This window comes from Lipotes vexillifer, unplaced genomic scaffold, assembly GCF_000442215.2.
Source record: "Lipotes vexillifer unplaced genomic scaffold, Lipotes_vexillifer_v1.1 scaffold418, whole genome shotgun sequence".
Taxonomy (NCBI): Eukaryota; Metazoa; Chordata; class Mammalia; order Artiodactyla; family Lipotidae; genus Lipotes; species Lipotes vexillifer.
This window is the reverse complement of record NW_006798629.1, coordinates 5,721,610-5,741,515: the sequence shown is the minus strand read 5'-3', so window position 1 is coordinate 5,741,515 and position 19,906 is coordinate 5,721,610. Positions and strand designations below refer to the sequence as shown.

General features: G+C 46.5%; 1 protein-coding gene across 1 annotated transcript in view; it reads right to left on the bottom strand.

Moving 5' to 3' along the window:
* Window positions 1-19,906, bottom strand: part of RFTN1 (raftlin, lipid raft linker 1) — a 192,866-nt gene that overhangs the window by 92,891 nt on the left and 80,069 nt on the right. Inside the window, exon 3 of the mRNA XM_007470645.1 lies at window positions 7,264-7,372. Coding sequence (XP_007470707.1) covers window positions 7,264-7,372 — 109 coding nt within the window. The remainder of the gene's footprint in view (window positions 1-7,263; window positions 7,373-19,906) is intronic.

The following is a 19,906-nucleotide window of genomic DNA, read 5'->3' as shown; positions in this document are numbered from 1 at the left end:
CGCTCTTCCCTTTCTCCCCGTGCTTCTTTTAAAAGCCATTTCTTTTTCTCCTTCTCTGGATCCTCCCCAGAGCTCTCTCCTCTCTCCCTCTGCAGGAATGAGTGAGCTCTCCCATCATGAGTTCATCCTGTCCACGTCTCCGCCATCTTAGCCAGGGGCTACTCAAAATGTGGTCCTCGGCGCACGGCTGGTCCACCAACTTTCTGTTACCAGTTTGTGACAAGATAGGTACACAAAGCAAGAGAAACCATTTATATACTTTTCTAGCTCTTCAACGTTGCTACCATGTTTCACTGTATTTTACAAAAGCATCCCTCCTTAATGAACTGGAAAAGAACAAAACAAACAAAACCTGGTCCTTCACTACAGAGAATCTGAGAATCTGGTCTAGATCTTGCAGTTTTGTTTTTTGTTGTTTTGCCGCACACGGGCCTCTCACTGCTGTGGCCTCTCCCATTGCGGAGCACAGGCTCCGGACGCGCAGGCTCAGCGGCCATGGCTCACGGGCCCAGCCGCTCTGCGGCATGTGGGACCTTCCCGGACTGGGTCACGAACCCGTGTCCCCTGCATCGGCAGGTGGACTCTCAACCACAGAGCCACCAGGGAAGCCTGATCTTGCAGTTCTTTGATGGATCTATCTGCTTACGTTGAGAAACCAAGACTTCCCAATAAGAAAATAAAAAACATTATCCACTTCTCTAAAACAAAGTCAGCCAACGAGCCAGCCAAGCAACAGAAGACCTTAGGATCCTGGGTCTGTATTTTTGACGAGGCGGCAATGGGCTGAGACCCTTGAGATGGGCATGTGCCCCCCAGACAACCCCCTGAATCACTTCCCCACCATCTCACTTGCCCCTCAACTACGTCCCCATTCCCCGCCTCCTCCCAAGCTCCAGTGTAACCATACTTGCCTTGTGGAATGTTTCCCAGAGGGTCCCACTGGCCCCTCGGTCCCAAATATGCCCGTCACCAGCCTCATCACCTCTTGCCCCCAAACGGCCCCTCGGGCTGTGTGTTTCTCCCCACCCTTGCAAATGACCCCGCCTGACACTTCAGTCCCCTGAGTGTCATGTTAGGCTCCCCTCCCTCCTCTGTGACACAATTTGTTCAGTAACTCGACAAATATTAAGTTCTGGAGACATAACAGGGAACAGGACACCCCATTCCCCGGCAGTGCCTCTGCCCCTTCTCCGTCCAGCCCCAGCCCTGAGCCACTTCCCTCCACACCGAGGCTACCCTCACTGCTAGAAGCACACTCCACTTTCCCTTAACCTCTCCCCCAGCCCTACCAGGGCAGCCTTTTAAAAAATGTCACGATTCCCTTGGTTTGAGAGTAGATGAGGGTGCAAGTGAGGAAAGGGAAGTCTTTTTAATATAATTTCCCTTTCACTCTCAGTCGGCATCTCGCACTAATTAAAATTAGACCCTGCACAGCACTTGTAGAAATGAAGCCCCAAATACTCAACAATTATCCAGAATAAACGATGAGTCATTTAGATACCACAGGCAAAGTTTCAGAATCCTGGGGATTTGAGATATTCTGTTTCATTAAAAGGAGCCATTGAGATTTGAAATACCTGTCGGGTTCTCTTCTTTAGCACAAGATGTAAGCAGCATCGTTTGGTTTTCTGAAGGGCAATGCCTGTAGTTTAATCCAGGCCACTGAGTTTCTGAGCTTCCCCACACAGAACCTCGCAGGGGTCTGCCTCGATGTCTTCATTCCCAAGGCTCCGTGGCCCAGTGAAAACCGAAACCTAGTTCTAAGTAGGTCCTTCAGGTCCATCATAAAAGGAGTTAATCTGAGAAAGTGAGAGCCCAGAGCTGAGGGTCTGAAGGTGAGGCCCTGCAGTCTTGCCCGGACAATGGCGGGGGGGGTGTGGCTTTCTCCCCTGGGCAGCCAGGCCTGGAGCCCCAGACTCCACTCAGGGGAGGCCTTGGACTTGCTCCGAAATCTGTCCCCACGTACCAGACACGGTTATACCCAATTGCCTCCCATGCCCAACCCAGCCTTCTGGCTTGGACAGCTCCCTCCCAGTTCCTGAGGGCTCCGCAGAAGTGGCGGCAGGGCCCAGTGGTCAGGAGTGTGGCCCCTGGACCAGACAGGCTGGGTTCCAACCCCAGTCCTCCCTTTCCCAGGTGTAACTTTGGGCAAAAAGCATAGCTTCTCTGTGCCTCAGTTTCTTCATCTGTAAAATGGGGATAAGGCTTCAGAAGGCAGAGATGAGGGTTAAGAGTAATAGTGCTTGTAACAGCCCTTCAGCACAGGGTCTGCCTGGCATCTAGAGGGATTCCCTCTGTGGAGTAAAATCCCATTTAAAATTCAAATTAACCTATATATTCATAAATAGGAACCAGCAGCACATAATACAGACAGAGAGACCAAATCATCTTTTTTTTTTCCCTTGTGTTCCTGCCCCAGGGGAATTCTTGCTCCTGGAGCCTGAGCCTCCAGGCCATTTCCTGCATCTTTAGAGGAAGGAACCCTCTCTCCCCACCCCCAATTCACCTGAGCTGGCTTGAGTAGGGCTCCCTTTCACATAACCAAAAGAACAGTGCCCAGAACAGCCTTCCTCCTCCCACTGTCCATCCTAAACTCCAGCCAATCAGGACACGGCTCTTCCTCAGCCTTGAGCCTTTCCTCCATGCTCCCGTCCACACCAGAAACAGCACTGTCCACCAGGCCCCTCCACCTCTGCCAGCGCCCATCACTCGCTGCTCAGAGCCCCCATCCTATAGCTCACGTCTCCACAGCCTTCCCAGGCCACAGACCCTCCCCAGACCCTCCTCCCCAGCTCTATGGGCACCTGCTGGGGCCATCCCCCACCCCCACCCCATGGCAGGCCAGGCCAGGCCCCATCGCTCTGCAGTCGCAGCCCCTGGCAAAGCCCCCGTCCTCTCTGAGCTGTCTCCTCCGGTCTAGGAGGGAGACATCACTGCCAGCATGGCCCCCGGAATGGAAATACTGTGCAGCACCAACCAGAAAATGTGTGCTGTGACTCGGCAAACTTTAAAGTGCTTTCGAAACATCCAGACACTTTCCCAAGAAGCTCCAAAGAATGTAAAGTTCGAAGACGAACGTGTAGACTCTTTATTCTATATCACCCTGTCTTCTTTACAATCCTCTGGGAACTCTGGAGAACAGAAATTCCAAAGGGTCCCACAAACACACCAGCCACACGAAACAGGCTCTGGGAGTTACCTGGCAGGCTGAACCTTTGTCTCAAAGGAACAGAGGCAGCACCGAAGTGCTCCCAGCCTTGCAACTGTCTCTCGAGCGTTCGGTTCTAGGGCTTGGAAAATGTATTCTCTCCAAGTCTGCCCATAAAACTGTATCTTAAATGTTCTGTGGGCCATAATAAATAATTTACATAAAGGGTCAGTTGGATGGAGCACAGCAGGATACCAGAGGGAAGAACACAATGCAGTAGCCCAGGTTTAATGTGATCAGCCAAAGTGCTCAGAGCATCATTAGGCCACACGGAAAGGAAGAGAGTCATCTTTTTTATACAGCTCCCTTCACCCTCCATGTGAAATCGTGATGGAGGGGGGCTGTGAATTATGGCATCTTCAGCCAATTTTACATGACACAGATACAGATGATTTTATTTTTCCTCATTGTGGAAAATAATGAAATCTCCTTTCCCTCCCTCCAACCATGTCCTCTAACCAAAGGTTCTGCTAATTTAAAACATTTGGTGGAAAAACAACACTGAGGTATTGTTCTGAAGAAAAGAAAAATTCTAATCACTTTGAGTTTAATTCTACTGTGCAGAGAAGAATATGAGCTTATCCTGGATGATGGCACAGTGACAAAATGAGTTAATTACCGTCTCATCATAAGATGGATCTACTTGTCATAGGGACAGGAGCCATTATTTCACACAAAATAATGACCCAGATAAAAAAGGAATGGCTGTAAGCAGTAGCTGCCAGTGACACAGCTTCATCTTAGTCTAAGTGAATGGCAATTAACAAATGTCACCACTTGTTATACACATACACACACACACACACACACACACACACACACATATTTATATATGGGGACCAAGCTATTCATTAAATATTTACTAAAAATACACAAAATAATTTTTACTGTCTTTCTTCCCAGGGAACTCCTGTAGTCTTCTACCCATGTGATGACAGGAAAATGTACACACGTGCGCAATTCAGCCATCAGCTGCAACAGCTGTTGACCTTGCAGAGAGGCCCCCATTCCTCTCCTCTTGGCATCAGAGGTGGTGTTTTCTCCAGAAATCATGTCCAACAACAGAAAAGGGGAGCAAAGGGAAGGGGGCTCAGTCCCATCATTTTGTACCTCTTCTCCTGGTTGTCATGGCCACTGGCCTAGAACTAGAGCCACAGCCAGCAATGACAGCCAGAAACACTAGATCCTCCCAGGTGCAGCCCCCAGCCACGGACCGACAGGGCAGGGCCAAATGGCCAGGCCACCTCAACACCTGGGTTCTCCAGAGTGGGGAGCTTCCCTTTCACTCTGCTGACCACAACCATGAAATATGTCTGTACTGAGAGAAAAAGAGGTGAGAGGCTCCGAGATACACATCTGGAGACCAATTCTGGCTCAGAAATCTCAGTGCTACCTGAGTGTGCAAGTTGTCTAGTCTGCCTGAACCCAGTCATTTGTATTTGAAAACCAGGGGTACAGAGGCACCCTGTGCCTGCTGCACAGGCAGAGGCAGGATGGCACAGTGGGCTTTAAAGTGTATCCTCTTCAAAATGCTAAAAACAGAATCGCATGGAGACTATTATACTAAGTGAAGTCAGCCAGACAGAGAAAGATAAATATCATATGTCACTTATATGTGGAATCTAACCAAAACATACAGGTGAACTTATTTCCAAAACAGAAATAGACCCACAGACACAGAAAACAAACTTATGGATACCAAAGGCAAAGAGAGGTTGGGAGAAGGGATAAATTAGGAGTTTGGGAATAACATAAATACACTACTATATATGAAACAGATAAACAACAAGGACCAACTGTATAGCACAGGGAACTATCTCAATATTTTGTAATAATGTATAAAGGAAAAGCATATGAAAAAGAATATATGTGTGTGTGTGCGTATATATGTATGCATGTATATATACATATACATATTTATAACTGAATTGCTATGCTGTACACCTGAAACTAACACATTGTAAATCAACTATACTTCAATTAAAAAAGTAATTTTTTAATGTTAAAAACAGAATCCTTATACATACATAGAATAAGCAGGTGTCAATGATCCATTTAACCAATTATTGAATAAATCATGAGATACTGCCATGAGTACACACACACACACACACACACACACACACAATCAGTGGGGGGGAAAGAATGTTGGGATAAAAGTAAAAGTTAACACAAAAGTGGCTGATGTCCTTCAGGGCATATAAACCATAACTCTGAGGTTCTGTCCTCTGTGGGACAGACGCCCACCCGCATTGCAGGCACTGCAGACACACGGCATCTGAGTGTCCACTCAGCAGGCTGTTTACGACCTGATATGGCCACAAGGCAATGGGTCAGTCCCGCAGTGATCTGGTTTGGTTAAGACAAAAGTGCCAAATCACATGTTTTTAAAAGAGCCTGTTTGATAGTATGGCCAGAGCCGATGCCCTCATCTTACCAACCCGCCCCTCAAATATTCCAAGCATCTGAGTCTAATTACAAAACCATTTCTACAACTATTTTTCCCCAGTGCTCAGATCACGGGGTAAATCCCACCTCTAGAATGCCCCTACCAAGTTTATGAGAACATTTTATTTGCAGCAATCCAAAGAAGATGGCCCTATTTATACAGACATCTCTCTGAGTTATGAAAGCACCCATGTTCTCAGGCTTAGGCATGTGTGAACTGAAACTGCTTTTCCTCCCACTTCTTAAAAATGATCTGAATTCTACCATAGCAGTAAGAGTCTCCATCGCCCGAGTAAAATTACCCAAATGTCTGACCTAAGAGGTCATCCGATTCCTGGGCTACAGGTCTCAGCTCCCATCATAACCGAGTGGTTATTTCCAGGGCCTTGTAGAGCCTGAACACTCCACAAATGTTGAAGAGAGGGAGGCAGAGAGTGAACAAACAAACAAACAAAAAATAGAATCACTGGTTGTTTAAAGGGACCATCCAATTCCACTTTTCTGCAGAACTTCTCTCCACGGCCTCTTGTTGCTTTCACAGCCGAGTCCTGGCCCTTCCTTCCACCCCTCATGGCCCCTTTCTTGCCAAAGGTCCTCTGATCTTCTTTTCATTCCCCTCAGGCCCTCACACATGCTGCTCCCTCTGTTCGGAGGGACCCCAACCCGCCCACTACAGCCCCATCAGGCCTAATCCTACTGTCTCAGCCCAAGGCACCTCCCCGATTCCCACACCACACGCTGTCTGTCTGCTGCTCCCCTCCTGGTCATGCTCCTGACTTGGGTTCAGAAGAGCCTTCACTGTGAGGACACGAGGCCAGGGACCACGGCTATTTTGCTCTCTGCGTGCCAGCACCTAGTACTATTTCTGGCCTGACAACAACCAACAATATTTATTAAAGAATTCACTGATTGACTGGATCTCAGACAAACCACAATCACCTCTACATGACGGTGGCGGGGGGAACTGCCAATTAGTTTGGGAGACTGGGAAGGGGAGGACAAGGCAAGCATTAAGCGATGAACTTAGCCCCAGTTTGGGCAAGGACATTCCTCCTGCAGTAAACGTCATCGTATTAAAACTCAGCTCACCCTGCAATTAGGCAGGAAACCTCATATGGCTCAAAGAGAAGTTCAAAACCAGACATATTTCAGGGCAGAAAATGAACCCCCTGCAACGAGGCAATTTTCCCTGCTATGATCGCATGCCAGTGGTCACCGGACTGTAGCACGCTCCCGCTCTAGGAAAGAAAGGGGGCTCGTGACAATGAAGACCCACAGGGGGAGAGGAAGGTGGGATCTGGGGGGCTCACACCACCCTGAGGATTTGAAGGGGATGCTGGTAGTGGGCCAGCAGGCCTGTCAGCTGTTAACGCCACTCCAGCCCTAAAAACACAGGGTCTGCCATCCTGGGAGGAGGGGAAGCCACCATGTTCCAGAGCCAAGGCCAGCCTGAGTGGGAATGGACTGCCCCCCATGAGGCCACCCAAAGTCCCAGGTCAGAACAGGCCTGGGGAGTGCAGCCCACCTGCCCTCAGCCAGCCCCCAGCCATTCACTCAGGCAAGCGCTTGGCGAGCCGGTTTAATTGCATCCTGACTGCAGCACTCACCTTCTTAATGAACTCTGGGATGATTTTTTGGTCTGTCAGGTGGTCTAGGGAAGAATAGCAATCTAATTCCAAGATGTAGCCTTCATTGTGAAGATCAGTGTTCTGAGATCTGAAAAGATAAACACACACACACGCACAAGTTAAGATTTTGCACAATATACATATTAAAAAAAAAAAGAATCACTGGGTGTTGAATGAAATCCTAATTTCTTTCCTGAAAGTAACTGTCAAAAAGGCAGTTCTGAAAAACTAATTTACGGTTAACAACTCAAATAATATAGAGGGACCTATTAATACTTCATGGAAAGAACTCCAAGACATATCATCAAGGAAAACACATCATTATAGAATGATGGGTTTAGTACAATAAGGTTTATACCTTAAACAACACACACACATACACACACACACACACACACACACTCCAGTAATGTATGTTTCCCATTGGCAAACCAATAATAGCAGTGACCTCTGGGGGGAAGGTGAGGGCCAGTGTAGGAATCGGGCGGGGATTGTGCTGGTGATCAAAAGTGACTTTGGCTGTATCTCTAATTTTTTCACTTTTTTGGAAGAGAATATATTCACGTATCACTTAGAAAATTAAAAATTAATTTTTAAGACTTTTTTTTTTTTGCGGTACGTGGGCCTCTCACTGTTGTGGCCTCTCCCGTTGCGGAGCACAGGCTCCGGACGCGCAGGCTCAGCGGCCATGGCTCACGGGCCCAGCCGCTCCGTAGCATGTGGGATCTTCCTGGACCAGGGCACGAACCTGTGTCCCCTGCATCGACAGGCGGACTCTCAACCACTGTGCCACCAGGGAAGCCCTTAAAAGACTTTTAAAGCGTTCAACCCCTACAGAGGGCAATCTGGCAAAATCTATCAAAACTAAAGATGCATGAAGAAAAGAATATAAGGCAAATGAAGTAGAAATCCTGGGACGAGAGCGGACGTGAAGGGCTGTCGGAAGCAAACACCGAACACCTTGCGGTTGAGATGGAGGCGTCCAGCGTGCCCTGCCCCCCATCACAGCCCCCCGACCAGGTGGTGTGGCTGCTTCTCCATCCCCCTCATATAGATGTGCACGTGACTCAATGCTGGGTGCACTTGGGACAACCAGCAGCAAGTGGTCACCAGAAGGAAATCCCACCACTCCGTGTCACTCCTTTGAGGGACCCCTGGGTGACACTATGGGGCTGACGGACTCCTGAGAGCCACGTGGTTGTCACAAATTGAAGGTGAATGGCTGACCCTGCCGGACGTCAGACAACAGGAAGTGGACATCAGTCGAAGGCCAGCAGACCGTGCCCTTTCCTTGTGGGAAGGGGGACTTGGAGACCAGGGCCGGGCTCTCCAGGGCTCACACCACGTGTACAGCAACTCTCCACTGCCGAGGGCAGAGCAGGGCCCTCCCAGCCGACTTAGGAGGGTCCCTACCGAGGAGGGGCCCCTGCAGCCCCTGTGAGAGCAGGTGTAGCCAGGACGGGTGCCTTCATACTGAATTCCTGAGACACGTATATCCCACCAAATAAATAGTTTCTGAATGCCTATTTGCTATAATATTTTAAAGATGAATTTCTAGGAGTCTTATATATCATTCAAAGCAATTTATGCTGCCATTAACCATCTGAGTATGATTCACACGAAATTCAAAAGTGGAAAAATTAAAGAGGATTTGGTTTTCCCCAGGTGCGCAACTGTGATTGGGTAAGCAAATATCAATAATTTATTTTATTTTTCTCTCTAACATACCCTTTCAGGGGTAGGGACTGAGGTGCATACTTTTGAAATGTAAAAGAATCAACTGATTCCAAACTGGCCAAACTGGAATAAACTAATTCCAAAAGAATCAACCAATTATGAACCTCAGCCTTCTCGCCTAAAAACTTCATCAGAGATTAGACTCATGTTCTCCCTTTTTCCCCCATGTTCTTACTCTCTCCCCACCCTAAACAAAAGACATGCTAAGAGGAACTAAAGCAGAAGATTCCAGACTTTTGAAAGAGAAGACTTAGTCAAGATACTGTCATATGCATTGTGTGGCATCTCAAACAACAAAGACAGGAATAGGAAGAGGAAAATAGGATGTGAAATCCCCACTGCTGTCACACAGGGACTAACACCAGACTGTACAAGGTTATTTATAAATACCCACTGACATTTTATTTTTTTATAAATGTATTTATATTTGGCTGTGTTGGGTCTTCGTTGCTGCACACAGGCTTTCTGTATTTGTAGTGAGCGGGGGCTACTCTTTGTTGCAGTGCGTGGCTCTAGGTATGCGGGCTTCAGTAGTTGTGGCTTGCGGGCTCAGTAGTTGTGGCTTGCTGGCTCTAGAGCGCAGGCTCAGTAGTTGTGGTGCATGGGCTTAGTTGCTCCGAGGCACAACATTATAAATCAACTGTACTTCAATTAAAAAAAAGAATCCTTCAATAAGAAACCACAACAATAAAATAAAATAAGTCAACACTGTATCCACTCTGTAAAACACCCATAAAATGAATGGAGGGAAGACGGGTCTGTCTTTAAACAACTCACAGGCCAGACTCGCTAGACGCACAAGGGATAATTGTTAGTACAGGATCTAATAACTCTCAGCTTTGCTTCTAGAACAAGAAGTACTCCGAGGAGGAAAGCAAGCTCTGGTTCATTTCATCAGATAATTAACTCAGTTACATCTGAACTGAAAGAAGCACAAAAGGTGGACAAAAATAGGCATTATTACAAATTTTCTAGATGAAACATGAAAACTCACATCTCGGCCTATGGTCACTTGAAAGCAAAGCCATGCATATTGGAGGAATAGGCGAGTAACTAAAGGTCTCCCCTGCCTTACAGGAATTACCTCCACAGTTTAAAATGAAAGGGTTGGAACAAGGAAGGGCGGCTGCAGGGGAGGGGTGTGGCAAGGACCCCTGACTACTCCGAGGACAGATGCCCAAGCCCTCAAGTCAGCACTCTGTGAGGGGTGAGGCCAGAGCTGGGTGGGTGGCACAGTCACACAGAAAGCCCCTCCCTGCCAGCAGCCCTGTGAAAAACTGTATCAAATCCACAAAAGCTTGAAGCTTGCCTACGGGGGCTGCCAGTGGGAGCATCTGGGCTTCTCAGCACTTGGGGGGGAGGTTGGGTGGAGGGAGGGCAGTAACTGTGGTTGCTCTAAGGTGACCCCCAATGACCTTCCTTTTCTGGTGTTCATGCCTTTGTAGAGTCTCTCCCCCTGAGTGGGGGCAGGGCCTGCGACGTGCTTCTAATCAAAAGAACCAGACAAAGGGGCAGGAGATCCCTCTCGTGATGACGTGACACCATAAGACTCCACCTTAGCAGATGAGAGCTACACCTTGCCCTTGCTGGCTGCCAGGCTGCCAGGGCACCCTGTGGGCAGTCCCTGGATGACAGCCTTCAAGAAACAGAGATCTCAGCCCTAGGAGATGAATTCTGCCCACCACCAAACAGAGCTTGGGAGCAGACCTTTCCCCAGTCAAGCCCCTGATGAGACTGCAGCCCCAGCCAATACTTCCACCGCAGCCTGATGAGACCTGAAGCAGAGAGCCCAGAAAAGCTACAGAAACTGAGATCATAAATGTATGTTGTTGGAACCAGTAAACTTGTGGTAATTTATTACAGAGCATAGAAAACTCATGCAGTTGCCGAGCAGGAAGACACGGCAGCTTCATGCTCAGATCAGGCCTCCTACTGGTAGCTGGGTCTAGGCTCAGGCCCCAAGATCCAGCCAGACACCTGAGTAGAGCCTCTGACAGATGATGAGTGTTTCATGTCCCGGAAGGCAAGGACCACCCCGGCATCAAGAAGAAGACATGCCCTAGAAGTGAGTCCAGGAACCATGGCCTGGCCCCCGAGGGACCACAGCACAGGGGAGTAGATGTTCTGCAGTCAGTCAAGTTCCTAAGAATTCTTAAGATGCATCACTGGCTGAGCACGGATCTGCACCCTCCTGTGGGGGAGGGGAAACACCACTTATGTTTCCCCAAAGGACACGTCCTTGTGTTGTCCTGGAAAAGGATACTGGAAACCACCAAACATCCACCTGGACTGAAGCCCACTGGCTTCCACTTCCAGAAGGGACAGAAAGATCTGGGTCTAAACAATAAAAAAAAAGAGGGACACAGAATGCACTTCTGGAGATGTAGGATTAACTACCTGCCAAAGCCTCCCTTATCTAAAAATTAACAGTAAATACGCTGAGATTAAATGCAGACACTCTGAGAAGAGCATTGCTAACAATGAAATATGCTTCCCTGTCTCCCTGCATACTTCCCCTCCATAATTTCCTCTAGATTTATTAGTTAGAGGCTACAGGTCCTAAACCTAACTAGAAGTGGATCATTTCCCAGCTGTGTGCCTTTGGACAATTTATTTAAATATTCTACGCCTCAGTTTCTTTCACTGTCAAATGGGAATATTATGAGTAGCTATCTCTTGGCATCCTTGTAAGGATTAAATAAGACAAAAGCATGTAAAGCCCTTAGCATAGGGCATGGCAAGAAGTCCGGGCTCAACAACTATTAGCAGCTGCTGATCTACTTCTATCATCTGTAAGTGCACTCCTAGCCCTTTTCATAGTTCCTAATTACTCATGCATTCAACGAATATTGATCACACTACTACTTTGTGCCAGAAGCTCTTCTTTAGCATCAATAGACAAGAGACAAAATCTCTGCTCTTACAGAGCTCACAACCTGGTGGAGGGAGACAGGCAATAAACAAGAAATACTCATGAGCACAGAGAGTATCTTCAACAGTGGTAAGCGTTAAAGAAAAAAGAAACAGCAAGTTGTAGAGAATCATGAGCGGTGGGAAGCTGCAGTTTTTATGAGGGTGGTCAGGGCAGCCTCACTGAGAAGGCGACACTTGTAATTAAGATCTACGGGAGGTGACCGTGCTCACAGCCAGTAAAGAAGCTTCCAGGCAGAGGAACAGCCAGTGCAAAGGTCCTAAGGTGAGATGGTACAAAAAAGCCCTGTGGCTGGAGCTCAGTGAACCAGGGGCAGGAGATGAGGTCGCAGAGCCAAAGGGGAGCCAGAGAGTATAGAACTTACAGGCCACGGTGAAGACAGTGGCTTTTACTCAGAGCGATAGCAGAAGCCCTTGTTGAACAGAGAAGTGACACCATCTGATTTATTTCATTTTTATAGAAGTATAGTTGATTTACAATATTGTGTTAGTTTCAGGTGTATAGCACAGTGATTCAGTTATAATTATATATATATAAATCACTTTTTCAGATTCTTTTCCCTTATAGGTTACTACAAAATATTGTGTAGAGTTCCCTGTGCGCCACAGTAGGTCCTTGTTGGTTATCCGTTTTATATATAGAAGTGGGTACATGTTTATTTTAAAAGGAGCCTTCTGGCTGTAGGGGGCAGCTAAGAGACTAACCCAGTGGTCCAGGCGGGAGGTGATGGTGACCCCCAAGGGGGCCGGTAGCAGCGTAGCAGCGCTGGGAAGTGGTGGATTCTGGATATACTTTCAAGGTAGAACCTTCAAGACTTCCTTATGAACAGAACAGGGCAGATGAGGATGGCTCCAAGGATTTTTGCTCCAGCCACCGAGAGAGTGGATGATGTTGCCACAGCTATGATGGGGAAGGCTGGGGCGGGAGTGGTCACAGGCTTGGGGGGAAGATCAGTAATTCGGCTTCCTAGGTACTGAGTTTGACATTATCCAGCAGACGGCCAAGGAGAGACATCTGGTAGAGAGCTGAATGTATATTCGAGTCTGGACTTCAGGAGGAGAGATGTGAATCTGGGAGTCATCAGCTGCCACATGGTATTCAAAGCATGAGACTGAATGAGATCTCAATCAATATATAGAGAGAAGAGTCAAGAACTGAGCTTGGGGACCCTCCACCATGAAGAGGGTGGGGAGAAAAGAGGAGAAAGCAGCCAAGGAGACAAAGAAAGAGCAACCATGGGGGAAGAGAGAAAACCAAGGGAACGTGCAGTCCTGGATCAAATCAAGGAAGCACGTCTAGGGGAGGGTAGGAGCCACCCTGTCCATTGCTTCAATTAACATATTTACAATCTTCTTTTCAATTTACTTATCCTCTTGAAATCCCAAGAGGGAAACTGGATTTAATCCACCCTACAGAAAAAGGTGCGAAGGAATCAGTTCACATTTAATATTATATATGACTATGCTGTTACATGGGCTGACTGTCAAATCAATCTGCCGATTTGGGTTCCGAGTAGCTTGGCTCCTTGAAAAAAAAACAACTCCATGCTGCTGGGTCATTTCTCAGAAATGGCCTGGAGGGAGCATTAACTAAAAAGATCCCTGATGTGTATGTTTTTTTGGGGTTTTTTTTGCGGTACGCGGGCCTCTCACTGCTGTGGCCTCTCCCGTTGCGGAGCACAGGCTCCGGACGCGCAGGCTCAGCGGCCATGGCTCACGGGCCCAGCCGCCCCGCGGCATGTGGGATCCTCCTGGACCGGGGCACAAACCCGCGTCCCCTGCATCGGCAGGCGGACTCTCAACCACTGCGCCACCAGGGAAGCCCTGTTTGTTTGTTTTGATTCTGTAATATTTATTCTCAGAGTAAGTGTTTCTAGTCCTAAACTACACCAACACCCCTGCCTGACTATACTGTTTATGTAAGAGACCCCTCAAATCACATGAAGGCAATGACTGAAATAATTGGGTTTGGGGGACAAAAGAATAATCTCCGTTGATGTACCCTAACTTTAGGCACTGGACCAAGCCAACAAGCAAACCCTGGGCTCTGTGCATCAGACCGGGTGTCCCGTCGGGCAGGCATTCTCCACCCTGGCTGCATTCAACCTTGGAATCACTCGGTGAGCTCCCACAAATTTTGATTTAATTGGTCTGTGGTACGGCCTGGGCCAAGGGGCTCTAGAAACTCCCCAGTGATTCTAATGGGCAACCAGAGTGGAGAATGACGGTCTAGGTGGGCTGTGTTGCAGCGGCTGCTCTCCTGGAGATTTTCCTTGGCCGTAACTGAGCATGTCCACGGAAAAGAGGAAACACAGAAAGAAGGACTTGTAGAGACCAACAATGTAGACTCCTAGCCCCTCAGAAGACAAACCTCCCAGAAAAAGGACCAGACCTTAAGGAACTATAAGAATGGACAACTCTATCTGTGCCTCTTTCAGTTAGAAAAACTCAAAAATACTTCCCCCTTCTTGGTTTCCTCACTCTTCTTATGTTTTATTGTGCTAAAATATACATAACATACCAATGACCATTTTAGCCATTTCTAAGCATACATTCAGTGTCATTAAGTACATTCACAACGTTGTGCAAGCGTCACCACCAACCATCTCTGGAACTTCATCATCCCAAACAGTCCTTGCTCCTGTGACGCCATAAAAATGGGACTTGGGCCAAAACTGAACATGAACATGTAGGAAAATTTAGATAAAGCTTCTCAAACAAACACACGAGAGCAGATTCAGACGCTGCGCATTTGTGCACAAACCTTTCCTAACCGTAGGGCAGGGCAGCAAAGAGCCCACATGCCGAAGTACCTCAGAGGTCAACACGATTGGCCCCAGACATCAGAGCTGTTTAAGACCATAATAAAATACCACCTATTCCGTGTCATGTCGCCCTCATTACTCAGGCACAAACATCAGCTGTCATAAAAACTGTGCACAAACTCCTCATGTCACCACTGCCACATCTGCCAAGGGTTGTGTGGTCATTCCCCAGGCAGCTGGAGAGTCAGAAGGTCAAACCAAGGGAGGCAAACTCAAAGGTCCACAAACACTGAGTGAAAGAGGATATTTTTTGACCAAAAGATATAACCCGACCACTTTGTTCTCATATAAAAGATACAGAAATGGTCTCCATGTCCACCAAGAAATATGCTCTCTCCTATTTTTCTCCAAACACAGTCCTGTCTGACTCCCTTCCACATTCCCATTTCTGAGAGCAATGTGGCTACAGAGAAACTTGACCCACTGGGGAAAAGTCCCAGTGCACGGGTGATGTCAAGTGGCACGGCCAAGTCACCCCCGAACTGGGGAGCCGATGGGAGCAGTGGAAACCATGGTGAGCTGTGCAGTTTCTATCCCAACCATTACTAGAAACTCCAGGCCAGGGTTGCCAAATCTTCTAACTTTTTTAAAGGAGTCATTACACCATGTTTTTTGGTGGCCACAAATGTCAAATTTTGGCTCCAAACGATGTTTATTACTATTATGTAATCCAACATCTTTGGGACTGAATCTGACCTCTGGGCCATCAGTCCCTGGCCTCTGGGTTCCATACACAATGCTCCAATGTGAGTCACAGAGGCTGGATGCCAGGCAAGAGATAAGGGCGAACAGATTATCCAACTGTATCATCATCAGGATAACTAACCCTAAACCTAAGTCCGATATTTCACCTATTGCAATGACCTGGTAGATTCTTCCCGTCCTCACTCCCCATGACCGTGGTCAGGACATCGACACTGACCCTGTCTGATCTCACAGTGGCTGGGACAGAACCCTTTTCTAAGCCATTAAAAAAAACATGTTTGCAAGCAAATACTATAACCCTTTTTGAGTTACAGTCATAAAGGGTTAATCCTCAAATTATGCAGAAGAAATGTCAAGCAGTAAAAAGCTGAACACCTATTTTGGTCTCATGGACAGAGCTGAAATCAGGCCACTAAAAAGCAGATGCCTGTTTATAGTCTACTATAAACTATCCTTTTAAACAATAAACATGTTAATAAAAACTATCATACACACTTCTTTTAAATAATAAACATGTAACAGATCTCACTTCAACTCATTAATCCCTTAGATAGCTTCAAAGATCATGAGTTGAAGCAACATCTTCTTTTTCCCAGGACACAAAGCACAGTTTGAACTTGAGTTATGAAAAGAAAGGAGAGAGAATGTGCAGTTCATCAGTAGGGCTATTTTTGCTTCATTGGGGAGCAATCAGAAAGAAATGGTGACAAACACAAACTTAGATTACTAGGCATTTCTCCAATGAGAGAAAAAAATAAATCACTAAATGTCAGTTGACAGAAGCAAGTTCTCTATCTCTGGGAAACAGGATGGAATTTTCAGATTTTTCCCTCAAGGCAACGCCAGGTTCAAGTAGAATGATCAGAATGGTGTGTTGTTGTTGTTGTTGTTTTAAAGGAGTAGTAGGGAGGAAAATGAACTACACATCTGAGAAAGATCTGTCCGCAAAAGGAAAAGAAGGCTTTTTCTAGTTTCATGAGCTTTTATCACTTGCTTGACCACTGACCACAGGAAGGGCTGGAGTTACATCCTCTCAAGAAACTTACAGTCTCATATTTTGCTTAGTGAAATGTCAAAGAAAAATACTGCATGTTATCGCTTAAACGTGGACTCTAAAAAATAAAACAAATTGGTGAATATAACAAAAACGAAACAGACTCCCAGATATGGAGAACAAACTAGTGGTTACCAGTGGGGAGAGGGAAAGGGGGAGGGGCAACACAGGCAGAGGGGCTTCAGAGGTACAAACTATTGGGTACAAAATAAGCTACAAGGAGATATGGTACAACACAGGGAATACAGCCAATATTTTATAACTATAAATGGAGCATAACTTTTAATTAAAAATTGTGAATCACTACGCTGTACACCCGAAACATATAATTTTGTAAATCAACTACACTTCAATAATTAAAAAAAAAAGAAACTTAGAGTCTATGGGCATCTAACTACCCAACACTGCTATTTAGTCTAACCATAGAGAAGAGCTATGAAAGTTCGTTGCTTCCACAGTCAGGGATCAGGGAGTTTTAAAAGGCAAAGAGCATGTAAGCAGAGTCTTTGAAGCTGTGTGAAAATTAGTCATGGGACAATGAATAAAATGACATTCCAGGCACTGAGAACAGAAATTAGGGAGGATCTAGATGGAAAAAAGCATGAATTACACGGTGGAAATAATGAATAGGTCAGTTTGGTAAAAGATACGTGAAGGCGAGGTTTGTTTATGCTAATTCGGCTGGATCAGTAAACACGAGCCTGGCGAATGTATGGGTGAATTTGCTGTTGGAATAGATCTGTGATGTGGGCCCTGCAGTGCTGGCTGGAGCAGAAAGTGAGAAACGGGGTTGGAAAGAAAGGACAGGGGTGTGTCGCTACAGGACGGGACTGGCCTTCATTCTGAGGTAAAGGGGAGTCATGGATGGTCTTAGATAAAAGAAGATATGGAAGTACAGATTTTAGGAAGATTAAGCAAACAGCACTGCATATGATGGAGGAAAAGTTGGAAGAACATTTTAGGAGAGCAGAAATGAGAGCTAAGATTTCTGTAGAGGAAGTGGATGGATGGGAGAGAGAGTTGAGGTGTGTATTTGTCCCTGCAGGTGCTGGTGGTTGGGTTGGGGGAGGGGCATAAACTGCTGCTCCCCAAAGATGCTCTCAGATCAACGGGGAAAAGGTTCCAATAATCTCTGTGACTTCCTCTTTGCAAAGTGAACCAAATCTACAAAACCAAAATGAGGCTGCTGGAGTCAAACGTTTCTCCTAATAGTGAAGCTTGAGAAATGCTGGAAGAAGAAAAAAGCCAAGTAAACAAATCCTAGTGAATCTTTCAATAAAGCACCTAATTACAGAGTTTATCAGGGGAGTGCTGAAGTAGGAAGCAGAGAGAAGGAAACAACTCGTAGATGGGTCACTGGTCTTTCTTCTCCCTTCTTTTTTCACCAACAGACATGCATCCCATCTGTGGATAAGGGTTTGGTATCCCCTGGAACATTCCAGAGATGATGGGGGAGATGTGCACATGATACTCTAACCACACACTCTCCCAGGGAGCTGTGCACTGCCAAGCGGGTGCAAGGCATCATGGCCCCTAACGAGCCACGGCTGCTATTTATGCTAGAGAAATCTTGCCACATCCTGCCTCACTCTTTACTGCTCGAGCAGGTTCTCTGGTAGATAAGCCATCAGTGACTTGCACGACACAAGGAGTTCACCTTTAACCTTAAAAGGCAAGAAAAACAAGTTTTACCCCCAGTGGTCCCTGTATAATGTAGCTGTGAGAGAAATTCAATCCCCACCACACCGGACTACAGCAAAGAGGACCACCACCACACGAAATCGGACTTGGGGCAGGGTCCTGCTTTCTCATGAACCTGCAAGGCTCCTTGCTGACTCTGAAACATGTGGAAATGACGACTAGTAGTACTGACGCATAAATATTATTTTTTCACAAAGATAACACTGAATAAAGGCAGTACTTACTGCCTGGTACTTACTGGTTCAGAAAAGTCACATTATCTGCAAACAAAAATAACAGCAGTAGCCACACACGTGAATGCCCTTCCTAAGACTCTCACCAGCCACGTCCAGCTGAGTGACAGGATAACGAACACATCCCAATTCAAGTTTGCTCATCGTTTCCTTCTTTTCTGGGTCCTCCTACCCGCACTCCCCAACCTGCTGAGTTAGACGATGGACACGTTCCATCTCTGCACTGCCCAACACAGTAGCCACTACCCAGATGTTGCTACTGAGCACCTAAAATGTGGCGAGTGCCACTGAGGGAATGAATGCTTAATATTATTTAATTTTAATTAATTTTCATTGATAATATGTGCCTAGTGTCTCCCTAATAGAAAAGCGCAGCTTAGCTCTGCTCTGAAACTTTGATGTGCACAGAGATCCCCTGGGATCCTGTTAAAATGCAAATTCGGAGTCAGCAGATGTGGGTGGGGCCTGGGATCTGCATTTCTAAGAGGCTGCCAGGTGATGCTGAGGCTGCCAGTGCACAGACCAAGGTAAAGACTGGAACTGCTTTGGGAACCGCCAGTGTGACCTGGAAGCCTCGTGAATGGGTGGTCTCCAAAGCTTTTGATCACAAAACCCTCAAGTAAAAGTCTCCTGAGTACTACTGTACCAACATCTTACCTATGTTAGAAAACAATGCATTTAGAAGACGAGAGACAGATGAAATAAGCGATATTTAAAGAGTGTAGTCGCAATAGGTCCCTATTATTAGTAATTAATATTCCAAGGCATAATATACACTTGAAATGAGATTCACTGGTAACAATCGTGGAAGTAAATCCACGTTGCAAAATGTCTTCTTGATGAGTCTAAAATTCTTTGGCCATCTTTTCTCAGATTGGAACAGGTAGGCATCGATTTTTTGATGTCACCAAGAAAGCTCTTACACACAGTGAGAGAAAGATCGATGTGGCCAGTTGTGTGTGTGTGTGAGAGAGAGAGAGAGAGAGAGAGAGAGAGAGATGTCTTCTTGATGAGTCTAAAATTCTTTGGCCATCTTTTCTCAGATTGGAACAGGTAGGCATCGATTTTTTGATGTCACCAAGAAAGCTCTTACACACAGTGAGAGAAAGATCGATGTGGCCAGTTGTGTGTGTGTGTGAGAGAGAGAGAGAGAGAGAGAGAGAGAGAGTGGGAAAGAGAGAGAGAGACGTGGTGCTCCAAGGACAAAGGACAAGATGCGGGAGGGGTGAGTGAGGAGAGTTTCACATTTACATGACTGGTACTCTGTGTTCTCTTCAATCTGCAATGAATTTACAGGAATTTTGGAAGCCATGTGTATATTTCATCAGGGCTAACTTAGTTAAAACTACAAAAAATAATCCACAAATCCACTTCCCTGGGTTCTCAGCTGCAAAAGTTTCCTCTGACCCCAGTCTCCTCCAGGATCCCCCCCCCCG